This window comes from Cantharellus anzutake (genome assembly GCF_015039405.1).
Source record: "Cantharellus anzutake strain C23 chromosome Unknown EI90scaffold_296, whole genome shotgun sequence".
In the NCBI taxonomy this organism is placed as follows: Eukaryota; Fungi; Basidiomycota; class Agaricomycetes; order Cantharellales; family Hydnaceae; genus Cantharellus; species Cantharellus anzutake.
In genome coordinates this window covers 58,353-73,547 of record NW_024067246.1, presented here as the reverse complement: position 1 = coordinate 73,547, position 15,195 = coordinate 58,353, and the positions used below count along the sequence as shown (strand labels likewise).

General features: G+C 48.7%; 3 protein-coding genes across 3 annotated transcripts; 2 read left to right on the top strand and 1 right to left on the bottom strand.

Annotated features, from left to right (window-relative positions):
* The first annotated feature begins 7,624 nt into the window (after nt 1–7,624).
* EI90DRAFT_3296243 (aspartic peptidase domain-containing protein) lies at nt 7,625–10,154 on the top strand. The gene is made up of 9 exons (XM_039067469.1): nt 7,625–8,152; nt 8,218–8,245; nt 8,308–8,463; nt 8,532–8,633; nt 8,714–9,031; nt 9,101–9,114; nt 9,182–9,274; nt 9,344–9,454; nt 9,530–10,154. Exons 1-9 carry the CDS (start codon nt 7,867–7,869, stop codon nt 9,853–9,855), a joined length of 1,434 nt encoding a protein of 477 aa, XP_038907574.1. The 5' UTR covers nt 7,625–7,866; the 3' UTR covers nt 9,856–10,154.
* A 44-nt stretch (nt 10,155–10,198) lies between these two features.
* EI90DRAFT_3102594 (class I glutamine amidotransferase-like protein) lies at nt 10,199–11,600 on the bottom strand. Its single transcript, XM_039062581.1, has 8 exons — nt 11,465–11,600; nt 11,363–11,400; nt 11,169–11,299; nt 11,051–11,054; nt 10,824–10,933; nt 10,705–10,792; nt 10,599–10,632; nt 10,199–10,535 (listed from the first exon to the last, which is right to left on the bottom strand). The coding sequence occupies exons 1-8, from the start codon at nt 11,565–11,567 to the stop codon at nt 10,453–10,455; spliced, it is 591 nt and encodes a 196-aa protein (XP_038907573.1). The 5' UTR covers nt 11,568–11,600; the 3' UTR covers nt 10,199–10,452.
* A 584-nt stretch (nt 11,601–12,184) lies between these two features.
* Nucleotides 12,185–13,636, top strand: EI90DRAFT_3148437 (mitochondrial carrier; the record flags this gene model as incomplete). The annotated part of the gene is made up of 8 exons (XM_039065571.1): nt 12,185–12,249; nt 12,330–12,384; nt 12,438–12,693; nt 12,755–12,863; nt 12,916–12,982; nt 13,047–13,234; nt 13,341–13,536; nt 13,607–13,636. 8 exons carry the CDS (start codon nt 12,185–12,187, stop codon nt 13,634–13,636), a joined length of 966 nt encoding a protein of 321 aa, XP_038907572.1.
* Nucleotides 13,637–15,195: the final 1,559 nt, after the last annotated feature.

Sequence of the window (15,195 nt, the reverse complement as noted above, 5' to 3'; positions counted from 1 at the left end):
CACAGGGGCTTCATCGCATATGACCCCTGACTCCTCAATGTTCTCGACTTATCAGAAACTCACTCACCCAAAGAAGATCAAAACCACTGACGCTTATATCGATGCAGTTGGTATTGGTGATATCGAGGTCCAAACATTCATGGGAGATCAATCCCATCCTGGCCGATTCACAAATGTTCTTCATGTGCCCCGCTTAAACGAAAAATCTTCTATCTGGCCGACAACTTGCGAAGAATGGTCTCAGAACCATTATTGAGGAGGATCACATCGACATCGTAAATTCCAAATCTGGAAAAGTTGTAAATCGTGCATACCCACACGGAAGTCTCTATAGACTCCGGGTAAAGATCATGTATCCCGAAACCGCAAAGTTTTGTCGAGTCGAAGTTGCAGAGGATGATGAGCACGCACTCATGACCCAAACCATGTCAACTTCCAAAGCCAGCCTAGCCCTATGGCACCGGAGGCTTGGACACGTTACCGAGGATACAATCCTAAACATGGAGAAAACATGGGTCAGTGGGCAAAATGGAAATTACGGAGAAAGGAAAGGGACGCTGCATACCTTGCCTAAAGGGAAAGCAAACACGCGATCCAATCCCTAAATCCACCTCAACCTGCTCATCCGAACCACTAGGCCGAGTCTTTAGCGACTTATGCAGCCCAATCACTCCAGAGACCCGCAAGGGTCACCGTTATTTCATCACTTTCACCGACGATTATTGTCATATCCATCCCCGGCCATCGACTTCCGGTTCCTCCGATCCCTCCGGTCTAACTCCGCTCCTCCCTCACTAACCTCGGAGCCCCCGTATTCCGCAATCCTCGGTACCCCTCGATGGTCACCACCCCTCATTTCAATTTATTACCTACGCCTCCCTAAGTACGGAGCCCGAAGACTTCCGGACAGCTCCGATGTCCGCTAGTGCACCCCCGCCTCCGCTGGGCAATACACTCGCCTGCCCTGCAGAGCCCACCTTCGGGCCTATCCCTCCTTTCCGTTTCTGGGTTATCGCCTGCCTTTCCGCTAACCCTGTGAACCGACTCGTCGGTAATATTCAGTCGGCTAATGTTTAAACCCCATTAGCTCCGCTCTGTTCGGCTCCGCCAATTGCGGAACCGTCTCCGCTGTAACCATATATATATCCCACTTGTACATAGGTTACACCCCAGTAATAAAATCAACTAGAGTTACCCCCCCTTAGGTTCTGATTGCCAGTCAGTAAGTTAGGGCATGGACGTGTCACTAGGCACAGCGCTCTTGGCAGAAGTCGCTGAGGCCGAAGCCCTCCGCCACAGAGACACTCCTCGTCTCGAATCTGGTCTCTGACAATTATAGCTGGTACACCCATATCGGACTTGCAAAGACCAAGGACTCAGCGCTAAATCTATTCAAAGCCTGGAAAGCGAAAGCTGAAAAGGAATCTGGAAGAAAGGTTAAAACCCTGCACACAGATGGAGGTGGCGAATACACATCCGCCAACTTCAAAACTTACCTTGAGTCCGAGGGAATCACCCACGAGATCACAAACGCCTACACCCCGCAACAGAACGGAGTTGCTGAAAGGGTAAACCGCACTCTAAATGACCGTGCACGGTCAATGCTAGAAGATGTGAAAGAAGTGCTTAAAGTCAAGCAACTTCCTCCGAGTTTCTGGGGTATTGCCATACGACATGCTGTCTGGATTAAGAACCGGGTATTAACCCAAGCACTAAACCAGAACCAGACACCCTTCAAGGCATATTTCGGTCGAAAACCTTCACTCAAATCACTGCAACTATTTGGATGTGTTGCCTATGCACACATTCCCCAAAAGTTTCAAATGAAACTTGGGGCCCGGACAGTCAAGTGTATTCACGTTGGGTTTGCCAAAGACAGAAGAGCGTACTTGTTGTGGGACCACGCTAAACGCCGGATGATAGAGTCGAGGGACGTTGAATTTATTGAGGGAGGTGAACATGAGAGGGTGAGGGTGAATGTAGATGATGAGGAAGAGGGAGTGGAAGACGAAGTTGGAAGCCCTAAAGGAAGTCCGAGTAGTCAGAATGCTGTTTCAGGGGGGACAAGGACGGAAATGGCGAGAATGATACAAAGATCAACTCACCTAACGTACCCAAGAACCCGTCAATCGAGAACCAACATTCCAACCTTAATCCTAAACCCAACACCGCTCCGAACCCAAATCCCAATCCAGACCCAAATCCTACTCTAACTCCACCACTCTGTCGGACGACTCGTAAGAACGCTGGAAAGCACCCATCAGTGTTACAAAAATGGGGCCGGAGGTGCCCATTTTCGTCCGTTCGAGGTGCAGGAAGAGGGAAAGGGGTTGAGGTTGAGCTCATGCGATTTTACAGATATTTTAACATGTGGTTTAACAGATGTTTTCACAAGTGGTAGTTTAGGTGGTTAATAATTGGATAAACTCTAATTATTTACATATCATGTGATTTGGGTGTGTGCAGGGCCCATAAGAGTCTAAATTGGGAAATTTCCCATTTCCATAACATCGCCCCCCAGACTCTTATGGGTCTCTGCACAGAACAGCAATAGCCCACCCAAAAACTAAAAGCAAAACAAAAAGAAGAGAAGAGAAAGGTTGTGAGAAGTCTCACAATATAGAAAAATTCCCTTGGCCAGCACCAAAACCCAGTGGGAAAGCTTGGCACAAGGTTTGAATTACGAAATAAACATAAAATTTATAAGTTATAAGAAATAAAGTAATAGGGGCTTCAGCCCCCCAGACCCCTATGATCCCACAGGGAGGTGGTTCACCAGGTGGCCGCACAGGCCCCAAAGGCTTTGGGGGAAGCGGCAGTGGTGCCCCAGAATGGAGTCGGGGCTGAGTTGGGTCCGCGCTCCAAATAGCAGAGCAGAACAGACCCAAAGCTGTTGGAGCGCGGTGGAGAGATGGCCGCGCTAAAAGAAGTGGGAGAGAGAGATGTGGGTGAGGGAGTGTGGAAGTCGGCAGAGGGGGAAGAGATGTCGGAGTGGGAATGACAGGAGAAGGGGTAGAATCGACGCAGTGGGGATGCGGCGCTTCTGGGGGCAGCACAGTGGCTGGGGAGACTGGAGAGGGTGAAGGACGCATGGAAATGGGCCGGGTATGCCAGGGAATGGGCGGTGGATCGACCGGGTGTGGAGGAAGGAGCGGCAGACGCGTCGAAATTCGCATTTGCGTCGAATTTTGCGGATGTGACGGCGTTGAAGGGCGCTGAGGGGCTGGGAGGGGAGTTGGAACGACCAAACGCGACGAAATCGTCGGTTTGAGTGTCGATTTTGACCCAAAATCGACCAGTTCATGAGCCAGACACGTCTGCGCAAGCGGACGCGCGATTGCATGAAGCTGACGCGAAATCGGGGGTTTGGATGGTGTTGGAGTGGGCAATTTGGGAGGGAAACCAGCTGGAGTGGGCTGGGAGCGCGTCAGAACCGCGCTAGGAGGCCCCATTTCGAGCGAATACGAGGCAACGGCCTCTTTGACGCGTTTGAAATGTAAATAGAAATCAGCTAGATTCCTAGCCAAAAGAATCCAAGAAAAATAGAAAGTACGCAGCTCTGAACCGTCTGCCAGAGCCACCCATATGTCTCCAAGCGGGTCCACCTCGAATTTGGCTGGCACAGCTCCAAACTCCCTTGCTATCCGGATAAAATCGCGAATCGCTTGAAGAATCGCGGCTAATTGACTGCGGCGCTTATTAGCGATGCGGCAGGCGATGGGGCATCCTGACAGGTCGTGGAGGAGGTCGAGCTCCACGGTATTTGTGGTCAACTCCCTCCAATCCATCAGGAGGGTGAGAGGGGCGCGCGGGAACGAGTATGACGGACTCGAAAACCGTTCCAAAGCGTCCCTCAAATAGACCAAATAACGGTCCATTGAGAGCCCACCAGTTGGGTTAGTTTGATTGATTCCCTGCGCAGAAGGTCGCATTTCCGGATTCCTGGATGCAACCGGGTTGGGGCACCAATGTTACAAAAATGGGGCCGGAGGCGCCCATTTTCGTCCGTTCTTGACGCAGGAAAGTGGAAAGTAGAGGTGAGGTGGTTCATTAGGGTTTACAGATGGTTTCACAGATGGTTTAACATGTAGTTTAACAGGGAGTGTGGCAGCGGGTTTTTCGTTGATTATTGATTGGTTAAACTTACTTACTATACAAACCATGTGATACAGAACCCATAAGAGTCTAAAATGGGAAATTCCCATTTCCATAACAATCAGACCGGATGAAGATCCAAAGATGGATTTGGGTTCTAGATGCACCCAAGTAACCATGCAACCAATCCCGAATGCGGAAACAGTGGGCGATTCTGAAAAGAATACAACTTCAGTGGGCGAAAATGAAGAGAAAGTTGAAACACTCAACTTTGCTATCATGTGCGATGGCGAAGAATTCGCCTATGTCGCAGCAACCTCTCTCCCTGGAGTTACCACGAAGCGATGAAAAGGAATGATGCTGATGGCTGGACGGCAGCGATAACCGAAGAATATCAGAACCTTGTCAACCGAAAGGTATTCGAAGAAACCATGTTCCCGAAGGCATTCGAGTCCACGATGGCTGATTGGTTTTTGCCAAGAAAACTAATGCCGAAGGAGAAATCGTAAAAAAGAAAGTTAGACTGGTGGCAAAAGGATATACTGAGGTTCTGGGAGTGGACTACTTCCAGACTTACTCACCCACACTTGGCCACGACACTTTATTTGCGTGCCTCACCTATGCCGCTGGACACGACCTCGAAATCCACCAGTTAGATGCTGTCGCTGCTTACCTGAATAGTGACCTCCAGGAGGAGATCTACAGCAAACCTCCTGCCGGAGTCCCGACAACACCGGGAAAGGTGTGGTTGCTAAAGAAGGCCCTGTATGGCTTAAAGCAAGCCGGCCTGGAATGGTACCGCACGCTCCGAAAGCACCTGAAGTCACTTGGATATCAGCAATCTGGATATGATCCATGCTTATACTACGCGGATCACTCACGCTTCATCCTCGTCTATGTCAACGATCTGTTACTCGTTGCTCCGAAGTCCGAGTTGGCCATCATGAAGGCCGAGGTTACCGGAAAATTCGAGATGCGGACCTAGGAGAAGTCCATTGGTTTTTAGCGATGGAAATCATGCGCAATAGAGCTGCACGTACTATTACGATAAGCCAGCGACAATATGTCACCGACATCCTTGCATGATTCAGGCTGGAAAAAGCATGACCAATGAGTGCCCCAATGGCCGCAAATTTAAAACTTGAAAAGTTGAACTCACCAGAAATCATCAAACGCTTTACCAATCGATGCTTGGGTCACTCATGTATGCAGCGATCAGTACCCACCCAAATATTTCTTTGCTGTCGGACTATTATCTCAACATGCTGTGGCTCCCAGACAACAACACCTATCCGCTATTAAGCGGTGTACCGATATCTGAATGGGACGCGTGACTTAGTCTTGACATTCAATGGAAAGAGGTTGAAAGAGGGGGTATGGGGATATTCTGATGCCGATTGGGCTGGAGATCCTAGCACAAGGAGATCAGTGTCAGGTTATTGCTTTATTTTGTGGTGCCGCGATAGCGTGGTCTTCTGTTACAGGAATGGAGTCTCTCATGACCGTGTCGACTGAACGTCCACCATGGCGGGTCCTCCTTCTCCATATCCTCCCTTCTCTTTGTTACCTTCTCCCTGCTACCCCCCTTTCTTACACGTTCACTCCGCACTAAGCTTTCCCTTATTGGGTTTTGGTGCTGGCCGGAATATTTATTCTATTTCGCGAGATTTCTCGCGATCATTTCTTATTCAATAGTTAGCGTCACGTTTATGTACGCAAGAGCCGAAAAGACGGAACCTAACGAATAACACACCATCCTCTTCTGTGCAACAACTGTAAACCTCCTTGTGCCAACACTGTATTGTCTGTGTAAGATTGTATATGTCTCGGTCACCGTCTATATGGGTCATCCCTGCCGAGGTTGACGACTCCAGCCACGGATCAGCGAGTTCGCGCGTGACTCAACTCAGGTATGCGTGATCACCTTTTGTTATGACTCACGTCGTTCGCCCAGGTACTGGGTTCACGTCTGTCTCACCTTACGGTGAGCATCTGGTTAATTCTACGGATGGATGGATATTCGATACAAGCCCGTTCCCTTCGTCGCCGGTACGCTCTCGCGAGCGCCAAGTAGCCGTCGAACCCACCATGTGTTGTTCGACCTATGATTGACTAACCCCTCCATCACCGGTACGCTCTTACGAGCACCAAGTACCTGTTGACACATATACAGACCGTCTGCCAGTTGAACGGTCTCATACCTCGTTGCTGGTACGCCCATCTGGGTGCCAAGTACCCATCAACCCAGCCTCTGGCAGCTCCCTCAAGGAGCTAGAATTTCACTCGTTGCCGTACACCCAATTGGGTGCCAAGTACCCGTCAACCAATTCTCAGGAAGCTCCCTCAAGGAGTCGTTATCTCACTTGCTACCGGTACGCTCTCTCGAGCGCCAAGTACCCGCTAGCCCTATGTCCTCGACTAGTCCCACTCTGGACATTCTCTCAACCTGTGATCCTATACACCCACGCACGGTACGCTCACATAACGAGCGCCAAGTATCCGTCGTAACAGACTCCCATTCACCACGAGGCCTCAGCTTTCTGTCAAAAGCTCCACAGCCATCGGACAATTCTAATTACACAACTAAACCGCCCTACATACATGAGGTGGACGATTCTAAGTCGTCTATAAGGACGGAAAGAAATGGATTGCCCTTAACCCATTTCTTTAACATCTTCGAAGAAGCAACCAACAATCACTTTATCAAGCACAGAGGCCGAGTACATGGCCACAACACATGCTGGAAAAGAAGCTACATACCTTGACAACTTATTCGACGATTCCGGGATGTTTTCCGACGAAATCCCAGTCAAAATCTTTGTCGACAACCAATCAGCACTCGCTATTGCCGAAAATCCTGTGTTCCATGCTCGAACAAAGCATATTGATGTGCGACATCATTGGATCCGCGAGAAAATCGAGAACGGTATCTTGGAGCTTGAATATATCCCTACAGCCGATCAGGTTGCGGACATATTCACCAAAGCGCTGCCACAGGTAAAATATGTGAAGTTTAGATCGGAGTTGGGTCTAAGGTAAAGTCAACAAGTGTTGAGTGGGCGTGTTGGAGTAACAACGACCCGTGACTTACCAACCAACACCACATGATCCCTCTTACATCTGTATTTGCCTCGTGACACAATGTATATAATTGTATATACTGTTTTCGCTCTACTTTCCTTTTCTCCTCAGTTCTTCATTTACGGAGACTGAGGTCAGTATCATTGCTTTTAGTTAGTTGTTACATTACTTACTCTGTACTCTTCTGTACTATAGCTCCCGCTTTAGGTTAGTACTAAACGTAGTAATTCAGTTCTTCATTTACGGAGACTGAGCTCCCGCTTTAGCCCTCCTATTACAGGCCATCCTTTAGTTCGGCATAGGCTGGTTCTTGGCAAGCCAAGAACTCTATTTTTGGCCAACGGCAATACCCCTCTCTCTTCAGCAATTGGATGAGATGCAGAACAACCGGTTCGACGTACAACTTCTGAGATGGCTTATGTAAAATGACATTTTATCCTTGTTCTCCGTCGTTGGGCGCACACACTGTGCGTGTTAGGCTGAAGCAGCCTCTATAGATAGATGCGCGTGTTAGCCGTTACATCGCTGGGCAGGATATGTACCAGCTTCTATTTGCATCGCCTTGGCACCGCCTTGAACATGCATGGATGCTGTGCTATGGGAACGTGACGCATATTAATAACTCGGAACCAGGAACCGAGTGAATATTAAAAAGGTAGGGGCGCGGCTGTTCCTCTCAACTATACCCCAATGCTTGCATCTTCTGTCTTATCACTCTTGGGTTGTGGGCTCCTGGTGTTCGCATCTCCCAGTGGCATCCATGGAAAGAGGACTTCTATCCCGCTGAATTCCCGCAATTTTCACCGTCTCACAGACGAACAGAGGCGTGACTGGTTCATACGACAGAAGGAAAGGCTTTTACTCAAGTATGGGGCAATAAGTGGAAATGACAAGCGTGCCAAAACTGGTAACATTCCCCTCACCAACTTGGACATTGACAGTGCCTATGTGGGAGTCATAAACCTTGGGACTCCAGGTGAGCGTCTTCTTTGTTCGGCTGATCCATCGATTAACCACGTTTCTGTTGTCCCTGTTGTCTAGGCCAAAGTCTCAATGTTGTTCTTGATACGTGCGTTCTCGCTGATCACCTCGCTGGGCTCAATCATTGATTCCCCTCGCCGACGCTGTTAGAGGTTCATCGGACCTTTGGGCTGTATCTCCGCAATGTGCTGGCTGTTTGAACGACACGCAACCGTATGACCCGACCAAGTCGTCAACTTATCACGACACTGGAAATCCAATCACTCTTCAGTATGGCGCTGGGGATATCGGTGTGCAGGGTACCGTGTGAGTTCTCCGACAGACTCCATGTCAAAATCGTTTGCTCAATCTATAATGTAATTCTCCTTGGGCAGCGGAACTGAGACCGTATCCTTCGGCGGATTTACAATAACCTCCCAAACTTTCGCCGTGATCACCCAAATGACTACAGGCGTCTTACCTCCCGTTGGGAAGGTGTAAGTCACTCCTCTCTTGAGTGTGCGAATTTTATTTTATTTTTGTTCCACCTAATGGATATTCCCCGTTCGTATCAAAGTGCTGGCCTTCTGGGTCTCGCGTGGACATCCATTGCCCAAACTCAGGCAGATCCCGCTTGGCTGACCGCAGCGAAATCCGGCCAATGGTCCGAACCTTTGTTCGCGTTTTTCCTCAAGCGGCACAACGAGGATCCAAATCCACAGCTCGTCGAGACGGACGGTGGTGTTATGGACATTGGATTTACAGATAGTGCTAAATATACGGGTGATATCAAATACGTTTCATTGTCCTCACAGACCTATTGGGCCATTCCACTTGATGGCATATCCGTCGGTGGAAAGCCCACCTCCATCACCGGTTCCGCCGCTATTGACACGTAAGTTCATTGCACGCTTTTTGAAGCAATCCCTTTTTAACTGGCCCGTTCATTTCTGATTGATCATAGCGGTACCTCTTTGAGTATGTGGCATTCATGCTGTGAATTGAATGTCAGATTTTTCTGACTATCCAACCAACTTTATTGTAGTTGGTGGTCCCAGTGATCGAGTTGCCGCATTCTACGCTCAAGTGAATGGTGCACAGGCTCTTACGGGAGACAATGCCGGTTATTGGACGTATCGTAAGTCAACCTTCGATCTGGACGCGCGGAAGAACAGCCTTTCCCACTGACAGCCATCGCTTCACGCAGCTTGTTCAGCCGCCCCACAAGTCGCTTTTACCTTTGGAGGGGTGTCGTATAGCATCAAGTCTGACGATTTCTCGCTTCCCGCCACCCAGGGTTCTACTGACTGCATAGGATGTGCGTCCAAAAAAAAATTATCCCTTTTATTCGGCTTAAGTATTCACTTCCACTCCCTCTCCTAATCTCCAACAGCCATCTTCGAATTGAATACCTCCACCGGGTCCCCTGTCGACTGGATCGTTGGCGATAGCTTTTATGAAGAACGTTTACACCGTGTTCCGTCAAAGTCCGGCATCTGTTGGGTTCGCCACTGCCAATCAGAATGCCGGTGGTGGGAACCCAACCACCTCTGGCACAGGCACATCGTCTCAAACTCAAACCGTCACATCACACCCGAAATCCCCCACCAACTCAGGAGGTTCGGAGGGAGTGCGTCTAAGATTTCGATTAGTAACAACCTTGTTGGCGCTGTGGGCAGCTTGATGGCTGTTTTAGCTGGCGCTGCCATGGTGCTGTAGGGCGAACCCTGATCTAATACTTTGGATTTTTTTTTTTATGCAGCATTTTTCTTATCACATACACGCATCCATATACACTCTATCATTGGATTGAGGACATCGGATATTTATCTATCTCGGTATACCTTTCTTTGTTTGGTTTTCCCCTCTAAAGTTTTAAAATCGATTGCGTTGCGGCTTGTCACATTGCTTTTCTGTTTTCCTTCTGAACTGTCCTCTGATCGTCCGTGGCGATTCTCCCCGTCTTTGCATATTAGCAGCTTGCCAATACACGATTGAGCATACGCAACTCTTGTTCGATGACAGCTTCAAGCTTGCGCCGAGTGGGAGGGGGGGTCGCGTGTAGCCCCACAAATTTTCATTTTTACCTCGCAATGCTCCAACATCTGCAATTTGGGGGAGACACTGTTCAACTAGAAAACATTGCTTAGCAACCACCAGTTTAGCCAGCGGGTTTGTTCGATCAACGAGATCGCAGTATACAGGCATTCTAGAGGTCATTATCACACGTTGGATACAGCCTCTGAGTTACTTTATATTGATCAAATGCTTGTGGCATCACTGCATGGGACGATGATCCTTTCTGAAACTAAAGCATCAAGCTGGAACTGCTTTGACGCGTTTGGCTAGCTCCTGGGCGATTGCTTGCGCAAGGGGACGCGCAGATGCTGGGTTTTGACCTGTTATGGTGGGGATCCATGCTCAGATTTACTTACATCCGAAAGTGGGATGAAGAGACTCGCCTGTAATCAAATTCCCATCGACGACAACGTGCGCCTTTGAATATTGATTGAAAATTGGGCGTCAGCATGACTAAAGCGCCAAGCGTGAAGTACCTGTACGACTTACGTCCCAAGGCTTTTCCGCCTTCTCATACAATCCACCAAGATCCTTGATACGGTCTTCAGTAGAAATGGGATGGTTTTCGTTGCTCCAGCTAGCTTTTCGACATTAGAGAAACCGGTGACACGTTTCCTTTGAGAATCGAATTCTTAGTTAAGATGTGGCGCGTCTCGGCGGAGACAAGCGCAGCAGGGCCGTGGCAGACTGCTGAAATGATCTTTCCCTTGTGCCAAGCCTAAGCAAAGCAGTGAGCGCTTTTCATAGCGACGGCAGTGTGCACGATCCTGACGTACGTCTTCGACTAACTTTTGGTTGTCTTGATCTACTGACAAGTCAATGACGGGTCCATGACTGTTCTCAGATGGCGCAATCATCAACGGGAGTGATTATGGGGACAACTGTTTCTGTCGAACTCACCCTCCAACGTAGAAAATGACGTCATATTCGGTAACGCTGACTTCCTTCAGGACAAGGGCAGAAGCGAGTTTGCCTTTGACGACTCATCGTTGAGGAACTTAACCGACTCTGCATCTTCCTTGAATAGCTCGACGCTCTTGGGATCGAGGGGCGGGTTGGGACCTAGGGGTGCCGCAAAGGTGATCTTTGTTCACACAAGGACCCATCATTATCATTCGTTTGGACGAATTGGCAAACGTGTACTGACATTGTATTGGGATACCAACTCATAGTAGGGATGGGCGGCTACGAAGAAGGAAGTGATTGGTTTTTTTTTGTAATATCCTTCGATAGCTCCCATCAAACGCACCCTCGGGAAGATACCACCCAGTTGGTTCACCAGTAAGGGTCCTGTTCGCGCTGGAGAGGATGAAGAGAATCTTGGTCTGATTAGTGTGAGATGGCGATGACATGATCTTTCAGGCTCGACAGCCGTAGTGACGAGAGGAAAAATCCGACCAAGCCAGGTCGTACTGTATTGGCGGCGAGAATAATATTTCAGGTCAGGGAGGCTTCGCGCGGCTTTGTCATCGCTTCCCAATCGCTTCGATTGCTGTTAATTCAACTTTGACTAAGCGTCTCTCTAGGTGGTTGAGTAAAAACAAAAATACTGGTAACGAAAGGCTATGGTTCTGAGTAACCGCTGATACTCTTGGATTTCTTGGTTATGGACGCACACTGTGGGCTAGTTGAGCCTTGTGGCGCCATTATCTCCTTTCTTGGCTGTCAAAAGTCAGTTGCGCCATTCATGATTATTAATCTGTGTTGTTATGACTAACCCAATATGGATGTACGTAGCGCACGGCAGCTACACACTAATAACGGGGGAGAGGCAAAAGCTATATAACAACATTAATTCGGTTATTGAAGTCAGTCCCGTGACCCGTTATCCTAATTTGGGACCCGGTTACTTCGGACCTTGGAGGTCAAGTGAAAGTTGGAGCGGTGCACGGTCAAGGCCAGCTCGCACAGAACCCCATCGTTAAGCTCCTTTCTCTCTCTCTCCCAAGGGATTCAAGTCACTTTGGAAATGTCTTCCGTGATTCATGCCACAAGCGGTGCCGCCGCCGGCATCTTTGCGATGACCCTGACCTAGTGCGTGAAGCCTGTCGTGATCGCGACTATGTCTAAGCGCGTCATTTCTGACATCTTGCGTGAACACTTCAATCTGATAGCCCTCTCATCTTCTTGTCAACACGTGCAGCTGTCCAAGTTAGGGGCAAGGACAAAGTACGTTGTCAAATAGGCACAGGAGACGTTGGAGCCGACTGTTATAAATGCAGTCCACATACGAAGCGATCATTGATATTATAAAGAGTGAAGGTGTGGAGGGCATGTACAGTGGTCTAACAGTTCATTGCTTGGGATTGGCATCACAAATGGGTCGTCGCGCACACCATAATTCTTATTCCTGGAGTCTTACTCGCAATGTCCTCAGGGTTTATTACTATTTTTACGAGAAATCTCGGGAGATTATTCTCAAGGGTCGTGAAAAGGGTGTGTCACAGGCTCTGACAACACCCGAGTCAATGCTTGCTGGTGAGCACCGCATATTTTATCGTATAGCGCATCTAGGCTTCACCTTGTTTATTTTATATAGGCCTCATTGCGGGATCAGCAACTACGGCCATTTCCAACCCTATTTGGGTTGTACAGACGACTCAGGCCGTCCAAACGGTCCAGGAAGAGTCATCGCTCCCAACTTCACCGTCTGTCAAGAAATTGAATCTTGTTCAGACCGTTAAATACATTCTTAAAAAGGGGGATTGGTGCTTTCTGGCGGGGGATCGGACCAGCTCTGGTCCTGGTAATTAATCCAATTATCCAGGTCGGCGTGAATTTACACTGCGTATGAGTCCAAGGCGCATTCACTACCCTCTGTCCTTTTGTAGTACACGATATTTGAGCAACTTAAAAACTGGCTCATTGCTAGGAGGACCGCTAGGCTGAGAGAGCAGACAGGGTTGTCAAGAGTTGTGGCTGTGCTCAGTGACCTTGATTTCTTCTTCCTTGGGGCAGTGTCCAAACTAGGCACGTCAAGTTCAGAATCATGTTGGATCGTCTTTTCTGACTCTTCGACGTGATTTTTCGGACAGTGGCGACCTCGGCGACTTATCCCTATGTATGATCATTGTTCTCCCCTCATCGGCTCCCCTCCGTTGACGCGAACATCATCATTATCATAGATTGTCATCAAATCACGATTACAGCAGGTCACGACTCTGCTCTTCGTACAAGTCCTCGATAGATGGCATCCTCACCGTCATCAAAGAGGAAGGCGTCTCTGGCCTGTACAAAGGCGTGGGAGTAAGCTCGTGCAGTCGTTTAACCGCTGCAATTCTCTTCGCAGGCCAAAAGAGGATATATGAAACCACTAGAGCTGTGAGTGCTTTTCTCTTTTTTGGGATTTTTTTTCTCGTTAGGGTTTCAAATGACCTGTTGCTACCATTAGGCATTGACCTCCGTACCTGTGAAGCGGTGAACTCCTCCAACCTATGCTAAACATCACTTGCCAAGACTGATAGATGTACAGTATCTAAGTTGGTTCATCAAGGCTACATTTTTCATATTGTTTCGGACTATTGACGCCGCTCGTGCCATTCCAAATTGAGATGGCAGCTGACGTAGGATCGGCAGCTGGCATCGACTCTACAGCTATAGTGCTTGTGATCTCGAAGCTTATGCTGATATGATGCGGCTTTAGATGAATGTGGCAGTCTCTTTCGCAACCATCATTCTACGATGTGCTTGTTGACGTCAGCAGGCACTTGTTATTCTGTTGTGCCAGGGATCAGGCGGCAATCTCACTTCCTTCGTAATCTTCGACTGAAATTTGAACTCGATGTCAGCTGCAACGGCAACCCGCTGCACCAGTTTAGACTGGTCCGGCCTTTCGTAGTCGTATGATCCGATTACATAGGACCCCGGTGAGGCGTATTGCGTTTCTTTTAATCAGTTGTGGCGACAGGGCGCATCGTGCACTGCGCTTTGACAATCAGGGGGTCGCTTTACCAAAGCAGTGTTCTCTCTGGGTTTTAGCCAATTGTTTGATGCCCAAAGAGGACAACTGTCGATGGTGGGTGCACAACCACGAACGCCGATTACGCCCTCGTCGTGTTCTTCCTCTTAACCATCCCGTACACGGAATCTCATAGTCTGTGGTCATGGACTAGCGAGCTCTGTGATTCAACTCGCGGCACAGGTCTCTGATGAAGTGGTTTCACCTTTCGTCGCCAGTTGACCTGCCCCCGTGTCCAACCGTTCACCGATGGGATTTGGGGACCTGGAAGACTGAGATGCGAATAAGTGCATATGTGGGAACGTAGCAATTGTAGCGCAACAGTGAAGCATGTAGCATATAAACAAAGGGTATAAGATCAATGACTGATATGAGTGATACGAGTACGATACGCGTATTACCAGGCACGTCGTTCAATCCAACAGTTCAGTGGATATATATATAAGGCAACCAGAATACTTTTGTCACCAAGCCAGTTCGAGACCCAACCCTGCTGGGACAGTTTGGTATCTCTTCGACAGATCGCAGGTGATCTCAACAGCTCTGGAATCCGCATGCATGTATATACCATCTGGCAAATCCTTCAATCCACTAATGAATGTAGAACACTTCCAAAGGTTGCATTGTAATGACCCATATGGTGTTTGTGGACGTGACCCCGCAACTATCCCATATACGTACCTGGGTGGAAATGGAACCATGGCCAGCGGGGTTACTTCCAACTCATTCTATTTGTTTATCGGGGGTTTTGTGCTCAACGCCTGATGGTCCAATGATTAGATTTGACTTGTTCTTCAGCTTCTTGCCAAAGAGTGCCATTTGCAGTGGAGCGGCCTTCAGCAGTACTCGAGGCAATGTTTATTGCACGAGGTACGTTAAATAAAGTTCACACAAAACAAAATACTCAATGGGAAGAACCCTAGCTCAGTGGGAGGACTGCGGACTTTGTCTATGGTTGTGCGGACTCTGGACTCGGAAAAGGTGAACAATGCGGATAACTACGCGGTGAGTTCGCCACCGCT